This window comes from Pararge aegeria, chromosome 4 (genome assembly GCF_905163445.1).
Source record: "Pararge aegeria chromosome 4, ilParAegt1.1, whole genome shotgun sequence".
Lineage (NCBI taxonomy): Eukaryota > Metazoa > Arthropoda > Insecta > Lepidoptera > Nymphalidae > Pararge > Pararge aegeria.
This window is the reverse complement of record NC_053183.1, coordinates 16,238,806-16,259,990: the sequence shown is the minus strand read 5'-3', so window position 1 is coordinate 16,259,990 and position 21,185 is coordinate 16,238,806. Positions and strand designations below refer to the sequence as shown.

At 36.5% G+C, this 21,185-nt stretch overlaps 1 protein-coding gene across 1 annotated transcript in view; it reads right to left on the bottom strand.

Moving 5' to 3' along the window:
- Positions 1-19,663, bottom strand: part of LOC120637541 (alpha-1D adrenergic receptor) — a gene marked incomplete at its 5' end in the record, with an annotated part of 67,895 nt that extends 48,232 nt beyond the window's left edge. Inside the window, 2 exons of the mRNA XM_039909363.1 lie at positions 12,220-12,322; positions 18,970-19,663. Coding sequence (XP_039765297.1) covers positions 12,220-12,322; positions 18,970-19,663 — 797 coding nt within the window. The remainder of the gene's footprint in view (positions 1-12,219; positions 12,323-18,969) is intronic.
- Between the last annotated feature and the right edge of the window lie 1,522 nt (positions 19,664-21,185).

Genomic DNA, 21,185 nt, shown 5'->3' with positions numbered 1-21,185 from the left:
ACAAGAAATCAGAAACTCTCTACAAAAGACATATTTTGCCCAGCAGTGGACGTCAACCGGTTGAAATGATGACACAGAAACCTTGTACATTATTATTACACAACACATTAAGAATTATACAAGAAAAAAAATAAAAATGGCGGCCTTATCGCTTAGTAGCGATCTCTGCCAGGCAACCTTAGAATTAGGTAAAAAAGAGGAGAACTAACTGCAGGAGGTACAAAATATAAAATAAATACATACGAATAACTAAATACTAATACATAAACTAATATACAGAAATACATCTAGCATATTATAAATATTTAAAAGAAACTACTAATAAACTATATACTCGTACCATAAAATAAATACTTAGATAAAAGTAAATAAATACTATTAAACATTGTCTTCAGTTGGACAAATAACACTTAACTGCTTTTTTAAATATCGCCAGTGACTATGACTGCCGCATGCTCATAGGAAGCGCATTCCACAATTCGACGGCTTGATTGGCTTGGTCACATGACTAATATTGTGGCATCCCACTCCACTTTAGTAGTGTTTCTCGAACAGGCGGTTAGTTTCTCATTCCATTTAGTATTTGACAGCAATTATTTACCTCTTAACGTTCTAAACCTCTAACATAAAGTGGAAAAATGGGAAAAGTTGTGAAGTGAGATATGCACGAGGCATTATACTGTTTTTGGACACAAATCACTGCGTGCAATAATGGCTGAATGAGGGTTTTGCATGTTCTTAATTCCGTGAGTGATGGTTATACCAGCAGTAAACTTTGATAGTTTATATCTCTTGCACCTGGCGCTATAGTGGATGTTGGTCTGAAACAACATTACTCGTATTGATGCCAGCTAATTGATTAATAACGGTTTTATTCGTGGCCACAATAATGGAATAAAGTACAAATGCAACTTCTGAGTTGCTTGCCGGCTTCTTCTCGGTAGAATCTGCCTTCCGAACCGGTGGTAGAGTCACTACACACAGACAGACTTGACGTTTCAAAAGTGCTTATATTAGGCCTACTTGAAATAAATGATTGGACAGACACGGCTTGGCCAGAACTTTAAAAAATTGTGTTGAGATTACCAAGCTCATTGTTAGGGCACATTTATTTTTCTTAATGCTTCATTTAAATTTAATATTAATTACGTTTTTATAATTAGTATTTGAGTATCTACCTCATTAACAAGTACCTAACTATCTATTTTAACTAGCTAGGTTAGGGCGCCAAAGCCGTGACAAATTTCTTAACTTGTAAGTGTGCCACCGGCTTAGTAAGATTGGGAATCCCTGCCTTAAAGGATAGCTGCAAATCCCAATAGTAAGTTTATTAGTGTAAGCCCAAGCAAAAATATGAATGTGAAAACAACGCTCATAAATAACGATCAAAGTTATAACCAAGTTCTTTGCTAGGCGGTAAAGGAACCGTAAATGGTTGAAACTTTTTGATAGGAGATTGGCCTTATTTTAACGTGACTGTTTTTGCTTGCGATCTCACTTCTTTTTTGTATCATGTACTAAATAGTTTTTTATTGTAACTCTGGAGTAAATAACCAATCAATTTTATTGGAATGATATATTCCATATTGATTGGTCCGTATATCACCACCATCATCATCATCATATCAACCAGTAACAGGTCCACTACAGAGCACGGGCCTCCTTCCAGAATGAGAGGAGTTCAGGCCGTAGTGGAGCACGCTGGCCAAGTGCGGATTGGTAGACTTCTCATAGATGGACAGGTTTCATCGCCATGTTTTTCTCAACGTTAATATCGTTTTCATTTTCATGTCATATTATACACATTCTAATAATTGTGCTAAGCAAAAGATCAAGACCCTAATAAAGTTTTTATTAGAAACTTAACTTACTAAAACAGTTGCGAGCGGGCTAAAGTACAAATTAGCTACATTTACTACGTCTCTGATATTCTTTGACCCCGTGCAAATAGAAAATTCCAATCATTTTATTATAAATCATATCTTTTTCATTTTGTTGAGATATTTGAATTAAAAGCTTAACATTAATGCTTAACCACCACTTTTGATCTTAGATGTATTACGGCCGTAAATAACATGTTTCATATTTTAACTGTTATGCTAGGAAAATAATATAGGTTTTAGGATTGAAACTTTGCTATGATTTTGCTCATTTTACTACATAAATTTTTTGAGTAATAAAATGAGCAGATTAAAATTATTTTGCACGTTGGGACCCTAAAGTTCTTCGGTTCTCCGAGTTATGTACCCCGCCCATTGCCACTTCAGCATCGTGACTCGTTTAGCTATTTTGGTAACTCTAGTTCTACTACCTCATTTCTGATTTGATCGCGTAGAGAAACTCCTAACACAGCTCTCCCCATCGTAAATAACTTTGAGCCTTCTTATGAGGCATATAGTTTAAATAAGGATAAAATTACTAAATTCAGTATGTCATCTGAATGTTTTGGATACAATTAATAATTTATTAACTACAGGCGTAAGATGATTTGTAATTTCTATTCGACTAGAATATATCTACATTAATTTCATCTCTGATATTCTGCGGCGAGCGTCTTACATTTTACGGCTCAGTGCAGACAAAATCAGCAATAATACGGAATATGATGCTTTATCTTGACGGTATATATTTTATGGGTGAGGGATTTACGTAAACATTTATTAAAGGTTAAATTTCGATTGAACGTTGCTTGCATTTCCACGTATTTTATATTCAGGTACACAATATTTTTGAGAGCTTAAATTTTTTATTCGAACACGAGAGTAAAAACATGCCAGGAAGGAGAAAATGTTTTTCAATAAACTGCAACTGAAAAGCGCAACGAACACTATGCCACCATACAAAATACAGAATATAAAAATGCACTTGAAGTGTGTAGTTTTTTTTTATACCAAAAAGGCTTGCGCTTAACTACTATCATGCCTGGAGAGCAATGATGAGGTCTAAGTTAGGGCGCGCTTGCCTAGAACATACCTTTAGGCATCGCCTAAATCGCATGCCTAATGATTTATTATTTATGACTTAGGTTATAACTATTGATGTAATGTTCATGTATGCCTAGTAATTCCTTTAGATTATGCGTTTCCTATTTAAGCATTGCCTTGTCAGACGTTAGTGAAAACGAGCATAAGTAAGTGACTAATTCAACTAGTGATTGCTCAAGCCTTCCACCTGACCATACCAGATAAATTATAAATTCCTAAATTGGGGCAGTTTAGCGAAAACGCCTGGTTCAAACCCCGACATAAGACCGCAGTGCTCACCGCTGACTTAGGTAGGTCGTCAACATTTATGATCATTATCATTCGGACTGGCACTGGAATTAAACTGCAAAAGACCGTGATATTTGGAACTCCGTACAAAAGACCTATCCCCAGCAGTGGTTTACAGTATAGTGTTGGCGCCGACTCTATTTTCTAACTCAATATTTGTGAAAACTGGTTTGTGGAGTGTTGCTATGCTCATTGATTCCTTCGACCTACTTAAGTTTATATGCTCTTTGGACCCTGTTATCAACTCGCGTACCCATGACCTTATGTGTCTCTCCAAAACTAAGAACAATGAATTATTCATTGTGCTCAGCTTCCTGAACTAGCTTCAAAATATATTTTATATGTAAGAACAATGAATAAATAATTTTATACAAAGAGAAAAAACGTGGTTTTATTGTTTGGTAAGTTGTTTTATTCAAGAAGTTTTATGTCACACACGTGTGAGATTAAAGTGTTACTTGGTTTACTAAAACCAAGTAACACTTTAATCTCACGCGCCATATTTAGTTTTGATTTATTGTAAAAAATGCTATACACCAAAAAATATTTTTTTTTTTTATATTATTACTAGCGGACCCCAGCGCCATCTGTCGGGCTGATTTGTGAATCTAAACCATCCAGGGTGCCACCGAAACGCAGGAATATATAAAGATAAGTTAGAAAAAATAGAGTGATGAAATCATCGATACGCAGAGCAATCTATCTAAACTTATAGAAGTTTCTAAACGTGACTACAAAAATAGCGTCTCAAAAAGCAGAGCGGATATACCTATCGCTCGCTAGAAGAGATCCCAACAGAACAACTAGAAGTAAATGTGTATTTAACAGAATCCTTCCTATACTGGAAACGTCAGTCCCACAGTTTATTGACGATTTAATTTCCCAATTTAGCAACACTTCCGATCGTCTTTTCGAAATTAATCCACATATGGCTCTAACTATTATTCGCTTTTGTTTATTTGTTCCAAAATTTACGTATTTTCTTAGATGCTCACCTCTTTGGAAATTTAATTTTTTAATGGAAAAATTGGATACTTTTATAAAAGATATTCTTGTTAATATTTTAAATTGTCCCATAAGTAATCAGGCATGGACCCAGGCCTCACTTCCGATACGGTATGGCGGTCCAAGACCGCCATACCGTATTCGCAAAATTTCAAGTGTTTCGTTGCCAGCTTTTCTTTCCTCTGTGTACAGTACACACACTCTTTTTCAAAAAATTATATCCAATTCTTTGGGTTCCATAGAAGTGTCATACTTGGCAGAGGCAAGAAATAGTTGGTCTGCTCTTAGTCCCAGTATTTTGCCGGTTTCTTTTTCTTCACAGAGACAGTGGGACGACATTATTTGCAAAAAAACTTTTGACACACTTTTAGACCAAATGCCATCTAAAAGAGACCGTGCTCGTCTTCTCGCTCTCTCTGCTAAGGAGTCCTACATGCTCTCCCTTCAGCTAACCTGGGCACTATGTTAGACCACACCACTCTATCGGTGGTGATTGGTCTTAGGCTTGGCGCCTCTATAATTCAGCCTCATCGATGCCACTGCGGTGACAGCGTTGACACCTACGGTCACCATGGACTCTCCTGTTCAAGAAGCGCTGGTCGCTTCTCTCGCCATAGCACCATCAACGACATTATCCGACGTTCTCTAGCTACCACTCACGTACCAGCTGTATTAGAACCTATTGGTTTGGCGCGAAGCGATGGCAAGAGACCTGATGGTATGACGCTCATACCTTGGAGGCTTGGAAGGTCACTTCTGTGGGATGCAACTTGTGTTGATACCCTAGCTGCATCACACATCCAGGCCACTTCGTCAATGGTAGGTGCGGCTGCTTCCAGTGCCGAGCAGGCCAAGAGGCGTAAATATGAAAACCTGGATAGCAGCTTCATTTTTGTGCCTTTGGGACAAAGGGACCGTGGGGTCCGGAGGCAAGAGCCCTTTTCAAAGAATTATCGAAAAGGGTTATCGAGTCTACCGGTGATCCTAGAGCGGGCAGTTACCTTGGCCAACGAATTAGTTTGGCCATCCAGAGGGGCAATGCTGCCAGCATCTTAGGAACTGTGCCTCGCTGCGGTGGTTTCGAGGACGTTTTAGATTTTATTTAGTTTTTAAATAGTTTATTTTAGGTTATAGTTATGTATTAATAAAAATTATATTTAGAGATAATCAAATAAATTAATATATTATCCTTCGTTAAAGACAAATTCGTTCCGAGCTACTGCAGATTCTTTTCCCAGCGTTCGTGCTCGCTCAATCCCAGGCTTCATTGTACCTCTGTTCTAGTCTCTATCTGTAATGTAAGTTTAAACTAAATCGATTTGTGACGTCATACAGCTCGTTACGTTCTCTGAGCTTTTTAGAAAACATTGTTTTTTTTTTCAGAACAGATTGTGTTGTTTTCTAAAAACTATAATAATTAAATTATATAATAATAATTGTTTAGTTGGATTATATTAGTGGGAGTGGGTGTTCTTATTCTTCAGTCAAATTGCTGCCCAACTATGGACCTGGTTTCAGACTGCCGGTTGGCTTTCAGCAAGGAGATTAAAGATTAGGTTAGGGTTCCGCGACTCGTATAACCCAGGTAAATAATAAAGTGGTTAATGTGGACATTACAAGTTTACAAATTATATATAATAAATTGGTGTTAAGAACAATCGGTGTTTTTTTATAAACACCGAACTTTCCACTCAAACATATTGGTTGGACTAGAATTATATACTATAGTTGAAGGTAAATGGAAGATTTGCCAAATAGCATATTGACACAGGTATTCTTAGGTCTTTTTTAAGTAATTTTTAATTTAAAATTATTTTAATTTTAATTTTATAGTTTTTTTTTAAATGGATGTAATGTCTGTAAATAAAGATTATTATTATAGTCTAGTAGCTAGTGACTTCGGCTTGACTCTCTTGGGGCCTAGTTCGAATCCTGATACCCACCACTAACTTTTTTAAGTTATATGCGTTTTATGCATACAAAAATAGCACTTGCTTCAACGGTGAAAGAAAACATCATGGGGAAACCAATCAACCAACAACGTCTGAGAGTTCTCCATAATGTTAGATCAAAGAAGTGTGGATTCCATCAATTCCCACAGGGCCAGCCCTTTTCATGTGTGGGAGACCCTTGCTCTGCAATGGGCCGATAATGGCCTGATATGAAGATGATGATAATGACATTATATTTTTAAAGTATTAGATAAACAATTTAAAGCAGACTTTGCCTTAATTGAGCTGCATCTGCCAAGACACCAGCAATGAAATAGCGAGTGCTTAGATCTTATTAGGTGCGGAATGGTGTAAAATAGTAATGTTAAACCATTAATAAAAAATAAGACAATTTCTTATAGGAAGGTAGTACTAAAAATGCTGAAGTCTTCCGTCTGAACTCTGCCGGTTCAACAAGATACGCGGGAATGCGTTTGCCAAGTTCCAGCCAAGAATAAGGAACTGGCAAGGCAGCTAACGTATGAATGAATGAATAAATACCCTTTTTTTGTATACCACAAAGAAAATACACAAAGATACATATACAATAGCATAATAAAGTAGAACGTACGATTTGGTTACCTTCCAGGCAACCAAAGGCATACGAGAAAATGCTATAGAAAATTGGTAGGTAGGTACAACATACATAGGTGAAATATTACAATCTATATATATAAAAGAGGATGTTTGTATATATGTCATCGATAAACTCAGAAACTATTTGACCGATCATTATGAAAATTGGTATGCTTATGTATTTTTTCACGGAGAAGGTTTATATGCTATGCCCATTGATGTAACTCCCCACCAGGCGGCGCTGTCAAGTATCGACTTCCGCCCCGTTCAACCGATTGTCATAAAAATTGGTATGACCATGTATTTTTCCACGGAGAAAACGAACATGCTATGTCCATTGATGTAACTCCCCACCAGGCGGCGCTGTCAAGTATCGACTTCCGCCCCGTTCAACCGATTGTCATAAAAATTGGTATGACCATGTATTTTTCCACGGAGAATGTAAATATGATGTCCATGTTATTAAATATCACCATCATATAGCGCTTCAATGCATTAAGTTCTATAGCGATCAACTGATTCTAAATTTTATATGCGGCAATGAATGCAATAAAATGTTTTCTCATTAAATTCAATGAGTTATTTTACAACTTATATTAAATAAGAAAATAAAAGAAATACCTTCTTTTGTAAACAAAAAAATATAATTTATTTAAAAAGCAAATCAGCTAACTTCACATATATCATTTTTTATTGAAAATAAAAATAAAGCAATAAAATAAAAAAATAAAATATAATTATTATTTTAAAATAACATGATCATGTACTAAAAAAATTGATTTGTAATTTTAATTGTAAGTGTAATTTAATGAAAGTCAATAATACTCTTAATTAGTAAGTATACTCAAGACTTTAATAATAATAAATAGTTAATTTAAATTGTAAATAGAAAAGAATTAACTAATTAATTATTTATGTAAATAGATAAAACAGGTGCTACACAAATAATATTATTTACAATGCCACGGAAAAAATCAAATATCGGAAGATCAACGAGAAATACGAAGCAACAGGCAACCAGAAGAACTACAGAAAAACCGCAACAAAAAAAAAAACGATTAGAATCAAACAGACTTCGAGCTTCGTCACATCAATTAAACTTTGAATTTAGGTTTTCGATTTATAATAAAGAAATACGTATTTCATAGGGGATCAAAATTTATATGAAAGTTTCTGATTTTCTAAGTAATTTCCGTTCATATTTTTCTATAAGCAGCAAGACCTTTTTTTAACCCTTTGTAGTAAATTTAACATATCAAAAATAAAACTTAACGTGAGCGAAGCCGCGGGCAAAAGCTAGTATAAACTAAATTAATATTTAAAAAAACATATCGCAGCGTAGGTACATATTAATCATAACATAGTAAAGATATGTACAAAAATATAATTATACAAACATATAAACATACAAATAATCTACTATAATGCGTAATAAAACCCTTAAAAAAGATATAGAATACGAAGTAAGCAAAATAGATTACAGTGATCTGCACTCGTTTCTTAAAGGTGGCGATCGTTTGCTGTATGATGTATTACACAAACCATTTAGAGCCACTTTTGGCCTCTTAACTACTTAAAATCTAGAATCCCAAGTATCATAAACACATCTCCAATCTCACTTCTTTTGTCGGCGAAGTACCCATATTCTTCCTATGGAACTTGGCTCTAAATGTTTACATTTATGTTTTTTATGGGATTCGCTTATCATCAAAAACATAAATGCACTCCTTAACCTTACAAGAGGGTGTCATGACCGAATTCAATTTCTGAATTCTGTGCACTAAATCGCAACATAAAATGCGCTACGAGCATTTTCCGTTTCCACATTTATTGCAATTTTTAGTAGTCTCATAAATAAAATACGACATAACAAAAATAAATAATTAGCAATCGGTATAACTAAGGAATCCTTATTTTAAATTCGTGTTAAGAGATAACATGCACATTTTTCCGGCTAAACAACATGCAAATTTTAGAAAAATTTGGAATCACCATTTTCCCTGGTGCAGTGTCACCACTGAAGTCATAAACATGGGGTCTCGAGTTCAATCCCCGGCAGAGATAATTCGGAATTATTAATTCTCATTTTTCTCCGGTCTGGTCTCTAGTTCGAGGCTTAGGCTATCTGACAAAGAGTGTTGCCAAGAGGTGTAGCGTTCCAGTACGATTCCGGGTAGACACAGATATGGGGTATGGGTTTTATATAACTGCCATACCCGTAACAGGTAAGTGCGATATAATAAGACTTATACTTAAACTGCTTCATCTCTTACCACGACGTAAAATTGCAGTCCTGTAGTGGAATAAAGATTGTTTATTCATCACCAAAAATCCTATCGTCATAAATTAATAATAATAAATAAATATACTACGACATTACACACATCGCCACCTAGCCCCAAAGTAAGCGCAGCTTGTGTTATGGGTACTGAGATAGCTGATGAATATTTTTATGAATATAATACACAGAAATACTTAAAATATACACATAAACACCCAGACCCACCCAGTAATTATGTGTTAAAAAATTTCAAAGAGTTGGCTACAAAGTAGATACTATATTACTAAGTACTTTATACTACAGTACCTTAAGTGACACAATATGTTTAAACCCAATCATTATGTTTTACAACGTATATACCCCTTCCATTTGTGGAAGTACCTATTTTGTTTACACAAACGACACTCACGCCTGGATAATCGCCTTCATAGCTATCAGCGAGTTTCCTTAACGTATATTTAGGATAAAACTTCACTATCGATTCAGAGTTCAACAATAAATCGTTGGTGCAAACCCTCTTATCAGTATAAGATCCACTGCTGGACTAAAGGCGTCTCCTATTGGGAGGGTGTGCCCATAATCACCACACTGGGCAAATGGGTTTGTGTACGGGTAGATGGTGCTAGTAGTTTATATTATTTTGGTACTTACTACTATTAGAAATTAAAATTTACAGTCTTACTTGGTTCCTATCGTTCTACAATGTAGCAGTATGTTTTTCCCACAGGTGGTTTTATTCTTTTAATTAACACCTTAGGTAATCGTTGCAGATAGGCACCGAGGACAAACCTCTGCGGTTTTTTCGGTGTTTTTATACTAACCATTTTATTGTAATTGCTTATAAATAAATAAAAAAAAAAAAAAAAAAACATGTGCACACCATCCCAGATCCTCCAGGGAGAGCTGTCTAGCCTACATGTCAGTGTACTGAGGAGGGTTTTGGTGCTCACAAACCTGCTCATCATTGATGCCGCACGCCTGCGGATGATCGCGTAGAACCGCAAACATCTCTGACGCACGACAGTGTCGTGGCCTTTCAACACCGCCCTCAACACATTGTTTTACTGCTAAGCAATTGAATTTTGAAATTCTGTGATGGTGAAGAATTTTTTTTTTAGTTTGATGGAAAAGCTTTATTGCTGCCTCCAACCCTTGGGCAAGACGGAGGTTATGAGGTTATAATAACTCCCCCCTCTAAAGGGGGTATACCCAAACTAAAAATCACCTCGGCATGTCCCTCTTGTTGGCTTTGTTATACGCCCCGGAACCAGTTGTATACCTCCCGGACGTCTATCTACCACCCCAACCGATTGCTGGGGCTCGCGTGCTCGCGTGCTCGCGGCTTGTGCGGTTAACTAACATAACAGTACCTGCATAATGCTTTCAATGGCGTGGGAATTCTATCAATTTGCACATGGCGAGCGTGTGGAGCACCACAGAAAAGTAAATAACTTTACCGTGTGGACTAAGGCCTAAACCTTTTTCATTCTGTGAGAAGACCCGTTTGTGGTTTGATAATGCTGACGATGACAACTTTCGTTGAGCAGGGGAAATATATCAAATGACACAGATTTGAGATAAAATGTCGCTACGGGCAACTTGGCCTAAATCTTTAAATTGTTATAGCGCCCCGCGAACGGCTCTGTTATGGAGATTTGTATGTAAATGACTTTCTTCTCGGCTCAATCGGGTCGTAGTGGTTATTATTTTAATGGCGCCTTGAAAGCTACAGTGTTTATGGTAATAGGGATTAGCGGGTATATGGTAACACTTATGCTTTAAGTAGGTTAATTCGAAATCTAACGATAAAATTATTTATTACACTCTATATTATTATTTTTATATATGTAAGAAATAAAAAAAGCCACGGATAAATGTCCAACACCATGTTTGACCTACGCCTGTCAGACCTGGCTAAAAACCAAGAAAACGTTAGACAATGTGGGTAAATGCCAGAAGAATAGAGCGGAACTTCTTGATTATAAAAATGAAGGATAGAGTGAGAAATGTCTTTATTAGAAATAAACCAAAGGCTACAGATGTCATAAAACATGTACTCGTTTCGAAATTGAAATGGGCAGGACATATACAAAGAGTCAAAAACGAGCGGTTGTCACACATAGTTACAATTGGTACCCACAAGAATTTAAATATTGCCAAGGTTTTGAAAAGCCCACAATGTATGACGGGTCCCATAGTTGTCGGCAGTCTGATGGCTACCGGATCCTCCAGGAAGGCGCGCTACACGACACGCTGCCTTCTTAGACCTGACATTTGCTGGGTGATAAACTTCCCTTTCGACGAGATGTGAAGAACCTAGCGGAAAAAGGTGAAAAAGACGACCTTTGAAACGATGGAATGACGATAACATAAAGACAGCAGGAAAGTAGTAGATCGAAAAAGCCACAGAGAGGAAGATCTCAGTGGCGTGCATAGAGGGTAACACAAGGTATGCAAATGATATACAATGAAGAAAATCTCCAGTACGAGTTACAAATACTTAAAAGTAGGCTTTACAGAACTCTTAGAATGCCTGTCCTTAAGTTACCTTAAGTTACTGCATACCCTGTGCATAACCTCTATGCACGCCACTGGAAGATTTGGACCAAGAAATGGTTCCCACCCAAGAAGAGGTATTAAATCGTTAGGTTTAGAAGTGAATAATGTGCATAATTTTAAGGTTGCCTGGAAGAGATTGCTACAAAGCGATAAGGCCACCTTTTGTATACTTCTTCTGTCTGTGTTTTCTTTTATTCTTCTTCTGTATTTTTATTTGTGTGCAAATAAGGAGTATAAATAAATAAATAAATTATTATAAGTCAAATTTTATAGATAGTACAAATAAATTTATACTAAGGTGATGGGAAATAAAAAGGCTTTATTATTATAATTAAACATCCCTTAAAATTTGCAACTCGAAGGCCTGCAACTCACCCGTCGACGCCCGATAACAAATATGAAAATATCACCTGCTTCTATCAAAATAATATAAAACAATTTGTTCCGACAACAATGATGCATCCGTATGTACACCCAGTGGAGCGGAGATAATGGAAAGAGAATCCCCAATCAAAACAAAGTAAACAGCACTCACCTGCCGATGCTGATGAAACACATGTGCATAATGCTAGCCGAGCACGCCAACACGTCGCATGTCACGTACACGTTGCACCAAACTACGCCCAGCGGCCAATAACCTGAGGATTACAGGATTATGAAACTTAATTTGATTTAAGTACGGCACAATATGCATGACTAAAGTAAGAAAGTAGTGTGCCAAGTGTCAGCTTGATGTCTTGGATCCAGTAGATCGCGGTGATAGAAAGCCCATCGGTGACCTAGGCAAGGTTGTCTGCTTTTCGGTATTCTATACGAAATATTTCGGAGAGTGTGCTCAAGAACTGTTTGATCTAGTTCCCCGCTCACTTTTTTACCCGCGAACCGCGAGGCAATGTAAGGATCTGCATCCCTACGTGGTTGATATACGAAGGAAGCGCGTCCTTCTTTTCTGATTTGCAGCGCAAGGATCTGGAATGCATTTTCCCCAGTATCAGAATACTTACTATGGGCCTCAAAAGAGGTCTCAGAGTCACTCAGAAGAGTGACTCTGAGACCTCTTTTGAGGCCCATAGTAAGCGAGCACGCTTTAGATAAGCTGGCTAATTGATCAGAATAACAGATTAGGGCAGTGGGCAGCGACCCTGCTTTCTGGGTCCAAAGCCGTGGGTTCGATTCACACAACTGGTATATAAAAAATAATTAATTAATTAATTAAAACCAAATTCCTCCTGTTTTGGGCGAGGCCATTAGTCCATCAGTGGTCTTCTACAGGCTAATTTTCCTTTCACCATTTCAAGTTCAACGAAATAAATGAGATGCCGAAATAAATAAATAAACTCCCTACACAAGGCCGTAACCAGGTCATACCAACTGTTATGAATTCATATAAAAATTCTAAACAAATTCTGAAACAACAACAGTATTCCCAACTCTAGTAACATTGTTTCGAAACGTTAACAAGCTGAACTTTATAGTCGCTTTGCTTTCGCAAATCGTGTACCTTGCAAGTACACATTCGAAATGTCATATGACTATTCAATTTGGTTGAATCGGGAACATGACCGGATGAACATGCTTCCAATTTCGACCAATGTGGCATCGTATTTCCCGAACGGATGAACAAATTTTGATTTCGTTTTTTTTTGTTTGAATGGTGAGTTAATTGGGAGTGTTATTACATATTTTTCACAGCTGTACATACAACATGTATATCAAATGAAGGGGCTTGACTGGTAGAATACTATTATCACTATCACAAATATCAAGTCCATGGTGGCCACTTCCACAAAGAAGCTTGACTACTAGAATAATTTTAATTTTTTTTTAATTTTCAATTTATATATTATCTTTAAAATTAATATTTACAAAAAATATAAGCTGTCTAACTGTTCACTTATGGGCATGGTACCCAAAATGCTGCCGCTATTGCCCCTTTGAATAGCTAGACTTAGCCGTTGGGCTAAATAAGCGCCAGCTCTTGGGTCACCAGACGCAAGGACCAATTTTTGTGACACTATGTTAATAAAAATTTTCTGACACTAATTTATGTGACACTATGTTAATAAAAATGTTACACTTAAAACTGAAACGCGTTATATGTAACTAAATATAATTAGAACTTTAGCTTCACTATCGGGGGCCGAGTTGGAATACCAGACCTCTAAATTTTCTGAGTTATATGCATTCAAGCAATTAAAATATCACTTACTTCAACGGTGAAGCCAAACATCGTGAGGAAACCTGCATGCCTGAGAATTATAATCCATAATGTTCTCAAAGGCGTGTTAAATCCGCCAATCCGCACTGGGACAGCGTGGTGGACTACGGCCTAAACCCTTCTCACTGTGGGAGGAGCCGTGCCCTGTAGTGGACCGGTCATGAGTTGATATGTTGATGATGGTTGTCTTAAGAGTACCTACTGCTTTCGTTTCTGAAAGATCTAAAAGAGCACTTTGAAATAAACATGGTTAAAAAGAGAACGAGAGCTCGGGAAACCAATGGACGTTGGGGTTCCAAGGTGTTGGAATGGCGACCCCGCACAGGTAAACGCAGTGTTGGTCGGCCCCCAACAAGGTGGACAGACGACATCAAACGAGTCGCTGGGAACCACTGGAAACAAGCGGTCCAGGGCCGTGGATTTTGGAACTCCCTACAAAAGACCTATGTCCAGCAGTGGACTTGAATCGGTTGAAGTGATGATGATAATGATAAAAAAGAGAAAAGCGACGCGATGTAGGACTCCCATTTCTCAACTCCTAACTCTTAAATTGGACATAATCGTTAACGAAATGTTAGGATGTCCTATTCTATTTTAATCTGACGATAAAATATAGGGAGGATTGCAAGTTTCCGATTTAATCTGATTAACTAAAATCTTAGATTTAGGATCAGAAGGCATAGTTTGTGACTATATTTGCATTTACTTTTTATAAAACTACAAGTTAGCCATTGAATACTATATACTATGACCCATTATGAGTTCCATCTACGGCGCGTACTTGAATAAATGTTTTTATTGCTTTCATTTTGATAAACATGTAAAAAATAATTACGATATGAAATGCATCACTTGCACAGCTAAGATTTCAACGCTACATCAGGGAAACCCTGTACACGTCACTACCTGTTTGTCATCTTGAGGTATGTCTACTTTTTGACGCTTGAAAAATGAGGTCTACCCCTTCGTTTCTAGTAATATCTCCTTAATTTACAGTATGTTAAATGCATCAAAAGTTTCCCAAGGAAGAAACTAATGTACTGACTTGTAATTTCCAGTTTGTAAGACCCACACAAAAGTGTTTTTTATTTAAACTTTTAAATTTATTTCAGTGCTCGATTTCAGTATCTGCTTTACTGACCGTTCCTTCTCGAAGACGGAATAATATACGGGCAGACAAATATTATAATCTTGATTGCATTCGCTATTTAATTTTTATGTATGGAATATATATCATATTTTTGTATATATCTTTAATGAGTTGTTTAATGTGTACTATGTTATATGTTTATTTAGTTAAATCATAATATTTTACTTATGTATATGTTGTACCATCTCCTTATTACCTATAGCCTTTGGTTGTCTGGATGAGATCGGTATATAGCGATAAGACCGCCACGTTGTACTTTTACCTTATTGTGCTATTGTATATGTATTTCTGTGAATTATCTCTGTGGTTTTCAATAAAAGTGTATTCATTCATCTTATAGCATTATAAATGTGAAAGCATGTTTGTTTGTTCGTATGTTTTTGAAAGTCGAATCGACGAGATTTTTACGAATCCAGTGGGATCCTGTTTGTTTTCCTGTTACAAAAAGTAGCTTACGTTGCTCTCTATCCTTTAATCTAACTCTATATCAAAAATCAAGAGTTTTGGTAGCTTAGTAAGAGCGTAAAGTAAAGACAAACCAACAAATTAACACACTTTTGTATTTATAATATCAGTATGGATATGCGTACATTACTTATAAATAATTTTTAAACACATCACATAATCCTTTTGCGAGCGAACATTTCTCGATGAAATGGTCCATAAAATACAATTTCTTTGACTGCATTTTATCGCACTTCGAGGATATGAGGCAGATTTAATTCAAGTTTGAAATACATTAAATCCAACTTGCGGACAACCGGATTCAATTACAGTGTGGGATATTTCGCAGTTGAAATTTCCATTTCTTTCAATTTCTTTGTTCTGAACAATAAAATATATATATTTAAAATTAAAAAAAAACCCACGGAAAGAGAAATGACGGGAGAAAGGGGTGATTTTGCAAATGCAACAATGAAGTTTAAATAGCTATTTAACGCCCATATGCTATCGCCTATTTTATCCTATATTTAACGCCTACCGCCATTTTATACGTGCCAGCTATGAACAAACTTCGTTATATAAAACTGCCGTACGAGTGCAATAGGTATATCTAACGATGGTTTCCGAATACTCGTGGGCGTGCCGCGATATTGCAACGATTTCACAATGTTCTCCAAATCGCGAGTGCCTGACTTTTATTGTATTGTTAGTGTAGCATCCTATTGGGAAAATACGCAAGGCCGTTTGTAAAGTTATACCGAGTCCTATTATTTAACCCCCGACCTAAAAACGACGGGGTGACGTTTGGCGTGTCAGTGTGTGTGTGTGTGTCTGTCTGTGGCTTCATATTTCTCTAACGGTTTTAAAGGGTGAATACGTCAGGAGTGTGTTTGATGAAAATCGGTGCAAGATGGCTGCCGCCACAAAATGGCGGATCACATATTTTTTTCACATACCCCTCAATATGGGTATGAAATAAAAGGGCTTGTCTAGTAGAATACTATCATCATATCAACCCAGCAGCAGGGGTTAAGGCCGTAGTCCACCACGCTGGCCCAGTGTGGATTGGTGGACTCCACACACCTTTGAGAATATTATGTAGAGCTCTTAGGCATACAGGTTTCCTTACGATGTTTTACTTCGCCGTTGAAGCGAGTAATATTTTAATTACTTAAAACGCACATAACTTAAAAGATGGAGGTGGTTGCTGGGATTCGAACTCGGTCCGCCCCGAAAGTGAAGTCAAGCTGCTACCCACTATAAAAACACCATAACATATCAAATCCAAGATGGCCGCCATTAAAAGTGACGCGTTACATTTTTTTTTCGTAACTTCCTCAGTATGGATAGAATAACAGTTTGAAAATTCACTGAGGTTACAAATTGTTAGGCAATGGTTTTCTAATTTCCATCATTTAGGTCACCTGCTTGAACCCCCAATTATTGCTATAAAAATCCTCGAAAGCCAAACCAGATACGAATCCACGATATATGTGCACTTATGCACCCAAACAAATTTCTTTTAGATCGCTTAGGGTTCAAACTCTGAAGGTCAGCCTCAGTTCAGACGGACTTGTGATCAACTAAAAATAATGTGGAAAATCTTCAGAGGAGATATCGATGCTCCAGATCTTCATTACCGTCTGTGTTGTATAATGCCCCAAAAGACAATCACTTTCGTCCACGAAAAAAACAAATTGTTCGTGGTCCCTGTAACACTGTTGCAAGAAAGATGGCATAGAATAGAACAGTACAGTATAGAATAGATTACTACAGACTAGAACAGAATAGAATAGACTAGAATAGAATAGAATTACTCTATTCTATTCTAGTCTATTCTATTCTGTTGAGTAATTCTATTCTATTCTATTCTATTCTAGTAGTATAGAATAGAACAAAAAGAACGGAAAAGGACAGAATAGAACTGAATATAATAGAATGAAACAGAATACATTAGAATAAAGAAGAATAGAGTAGAACAGAATAGAACAGAATATAATAGAATAGAAGAGAATAGAAAAGAATAGAACAGAATAGTATGAAACAGAATAGAATAGAATGGAATAGAATATAACAGATTAGAATAGACTAGAACAGAATAGAATCGAACAGTTTGTGATGTTGAAACAGGAACAGTGAATGTTACCTCTTGACTGCATATGGTAAGTGATGAAGCAGTCTCAGATCGTAGCGGTAACCGGCCCGTTTTTTTAAATGCAAAGATGTGGCTAAAATTGTTCATACGTGGACTGCATTGTTCCGCGAACTGTTGAGATACTCTGAGAATATTGAATGACCTTTACTTCAATATTCGCAGAGTAGTATAGTATACTAAATTAATATTATGTCTTTTATAATGTTTAATGTCATCTTTCATTCATTTGTCTATATCCATAAATTATGGTGTCTGTCTAGTTAGTGTAAGTAGCCCTTCCGTACTAACTGGATGTAAATAAATAAATAATGTGGCTAGATTTAGTACCTACTTGAAATACTTAAACCTTTTCACTAAGTATTTACAACACGTTCCATAATATTTACCTAAGAATCAGCTGCTCGGTTTATTCTCATTTTCATTTTATGAATGATGGTGTGCACGAACGATCATATATCACAAGTGTCTTAAAGTAATAACTACTTACCTACACAGTATCTCTCAAGGCTCATACATGTAAGTTTTATTTAATAGATAATACCGAGAAAGTATCATCTGATGTTAAGTGATTACTGCCACCATTAAAAAATTTCAGTACTCAGTCAGTGTGTACATACATGTTTCCTCGCGATGTTTTCCTTCACTGGTAAAGCAGGTTATATTTTATTGAATTTATGAAACTTTAAAAAACATAAATTTTCGATTTTAAGTGTAGGTAAAAAACACTAAAAGAAACATTACATCTCTTGTTTCAAAATGTGTATTTATTTGGACTTTGTATATGGACTTTTAAAAAGTAGATCGAATCTGCAATCTTTCCTACTAGATGGCGTCGCGCCGAGTCGCTATAACACTGATAAAGAGGGCATTATTGATATCCCAAAAACTTGCACAAAGCGATTTGCATCTTCTTTTCTTATACGCATGGCTAGGATTTGAAAAGTCTTCCCGAGTTCTGTGGGCCCTAACTTAAACAACCTGGGCATCTTTAAAATAGGAGTGAATAAACATCTTCTAGGCAAGCGCATCCATCTTAGGCCACATCTGCACTGCCAAGCGCTACTCTATCAATAAAAAATATATGTATATTAATTTCGGCACTGGTGGAATAAGAGCTTTCACCTTATTCACCTCCTATGTTGGTGGGCTTTATTGTTATGACACGTTAAAAAAATATAAATTTGATATTTCAAATGAAGGTAAAAACAATATACTAAAAATTATAATAAATCATTAGTTATTACATAGCGTAGTCTCCCAAATTTGGTAAGTAATGCAAACAATGCTAAATGAAGAATGATGCCAATGACGTCCTTACCAAGGAATCCTGGAATAGCTCCCATTGGCATCACGAACAAACTGACAAGCAAGTCAGCGATCGCCAATGATAACAGGAAGTAGTTCGTCACATTCTGCAATCTCTTATCCAAACAAACCGCCAAGCACACTAAAATATTGCCAACGCCACCCGCCACTATGAACAGTATCACAAACAAGAAACTCCAATCGTACTCAGCACTTATGAAATTCTCCGTATCATTTCTCATGTCCCACTTACACTGAAAAGTTTCGTTGAAAGTATCACTATTAAAACTGTTGAAAGCATCAATATACAGCGTCCTATTCGGGTCGCTGAAACACGACAACGTGTTCCAATCACAAATGTCCAAGTCAGGTATTTTCAACCACAAGTTCTTAATGGCGCTCTCGTACAAAGTTCCCAGCATATTCAGCTTGAGTCGAGAGTTGCATGAAGTGTAGTTGCTGTAAGTATCCAAGGAATTATTCGTACACTTGAAACAAGAGTATGAGGTCTCATTTTGGATGTCCAAATTTAGTTCGCAGGTGTATTCTAGAGAACTCCCGTAGCTAGCGCATTCAAGACCGCTGGAAATAGTTTCGTTGGCACAACTCTTGCCTGAAATTAATTGGCATTTCAAATCTTCTAGCACGGGATCTAATAGATAAGTGAAATTCGTCATATCCAGTAGATTTATTCCATTTCTAGGAAGTTAGGTAACTCTCTCTCGATGCATTGTTGTGAATTGCCGATTGCTCTTCATCATCCTCTTGAAATCTGGAACGAAAAGAAAATAGTGTATGAGAAACATAGAAATTAATTATAGACATTACTGAATTGCCCAACGCTGGGGCACGAGGGTTTATACCGCCAGTTTCCTTACTGATTGGTAGATAAATTTTTTTCAGAGGAAAAAGGGTTTTGGAGCTCAGATCCACCTCGCTACAATGCCGACTGGGCTATAACGATTACTACCCCATGTATGCGATGGCTTATCATACTCTCTGGGGAACGAGGGTGTATTCCGCCTATTTCCTTACTCCAGATTGTTTGGTTGTGAGAATTTTTTTTAAAAAACTCCAATACGAATTCTTGGCCCCACAAGAAAACCCATGACCATGTGGTTGATATATGAACGACCAAACGAGGCATTCAAGCTGAAAAATAGTTGAACTTGAATAATTTACAAATATTGAAAGTCAAAGGTTTTTTTTTAATTCTTAATTTTATTATTTATTTGTATACCAACCACATCATTAACATAATATACAAAAATAAAATAAAAAAACAGAAACATGAAGAAAGAATGCTGCCAGCATCTTAGGAACTGTGCCTCGCTGCGGTGGTTTCGAGGACGTTTTAGATTTTATTTAGTATTAAATAGTTTATTTTAGGTTATATTTATAAAACAATTATTTTAAAGAATAAAAATGTTATCATCGAAGAAAGAAGTAGAATACAAAAGCCAGTCTTATCGCTTAATAGCGATCTCTGCCAGGCAACCTTAGAATTAGGGCAAAAGAAAAGGAGAATAGACTGTGGTAAAAAAATTTTAAATATAATAATACCAACAATTTGTTTTGTAAATATTTTGATCTGTAATTAATTTTAAAATTATATAACTGAAAAAAAGCATTAAACAATGGCCTTTAAAATCATCGATTGAACCCGTTGCCAAAACAAAGGGTACTAGGCAAGCAGAAAACAAAGTGGGCATTACGAAGCCATTCTGTGGATAATTCGTTTTCCTTTTGTCGCTGAAGGGAAGGGCAGGAGACTGAGTCGGTTTTGCATTTCGTCAAATCACTGTTTTTCCTACTTGAATCCCTACTATGATAAATTAGCTTATGGATAAAGAGGTCCTGGGTTCGAGTCCCGTGTTGAGTATTATGTATCGGTGGAGGTCCGAAGAACTCGGACAACATCGTTGATGTTATATGACTAAATGGTGCTTTCCGAATGAAATTACAAGTTACTTTACAAAATACTCGAATTAATATTGGTGTGCCTATAATATTTTATTTGACGGCCGATTGGCGCAGTTTGCAGCGACCCTGCTTTCTGAGTCCAAGGCCGTGGGTTCGATTCCCACAACTGGAAAATGTTTGTGTGATGAGCATGAATGGTGTTTATATGTATATTATAAGTATTTATGTATTATATTCATAAAAATATTCAACAGCTATCTTAGTACCCATAACACAAGCTACGCTTAATTTGGGGCTAGGTGGCGA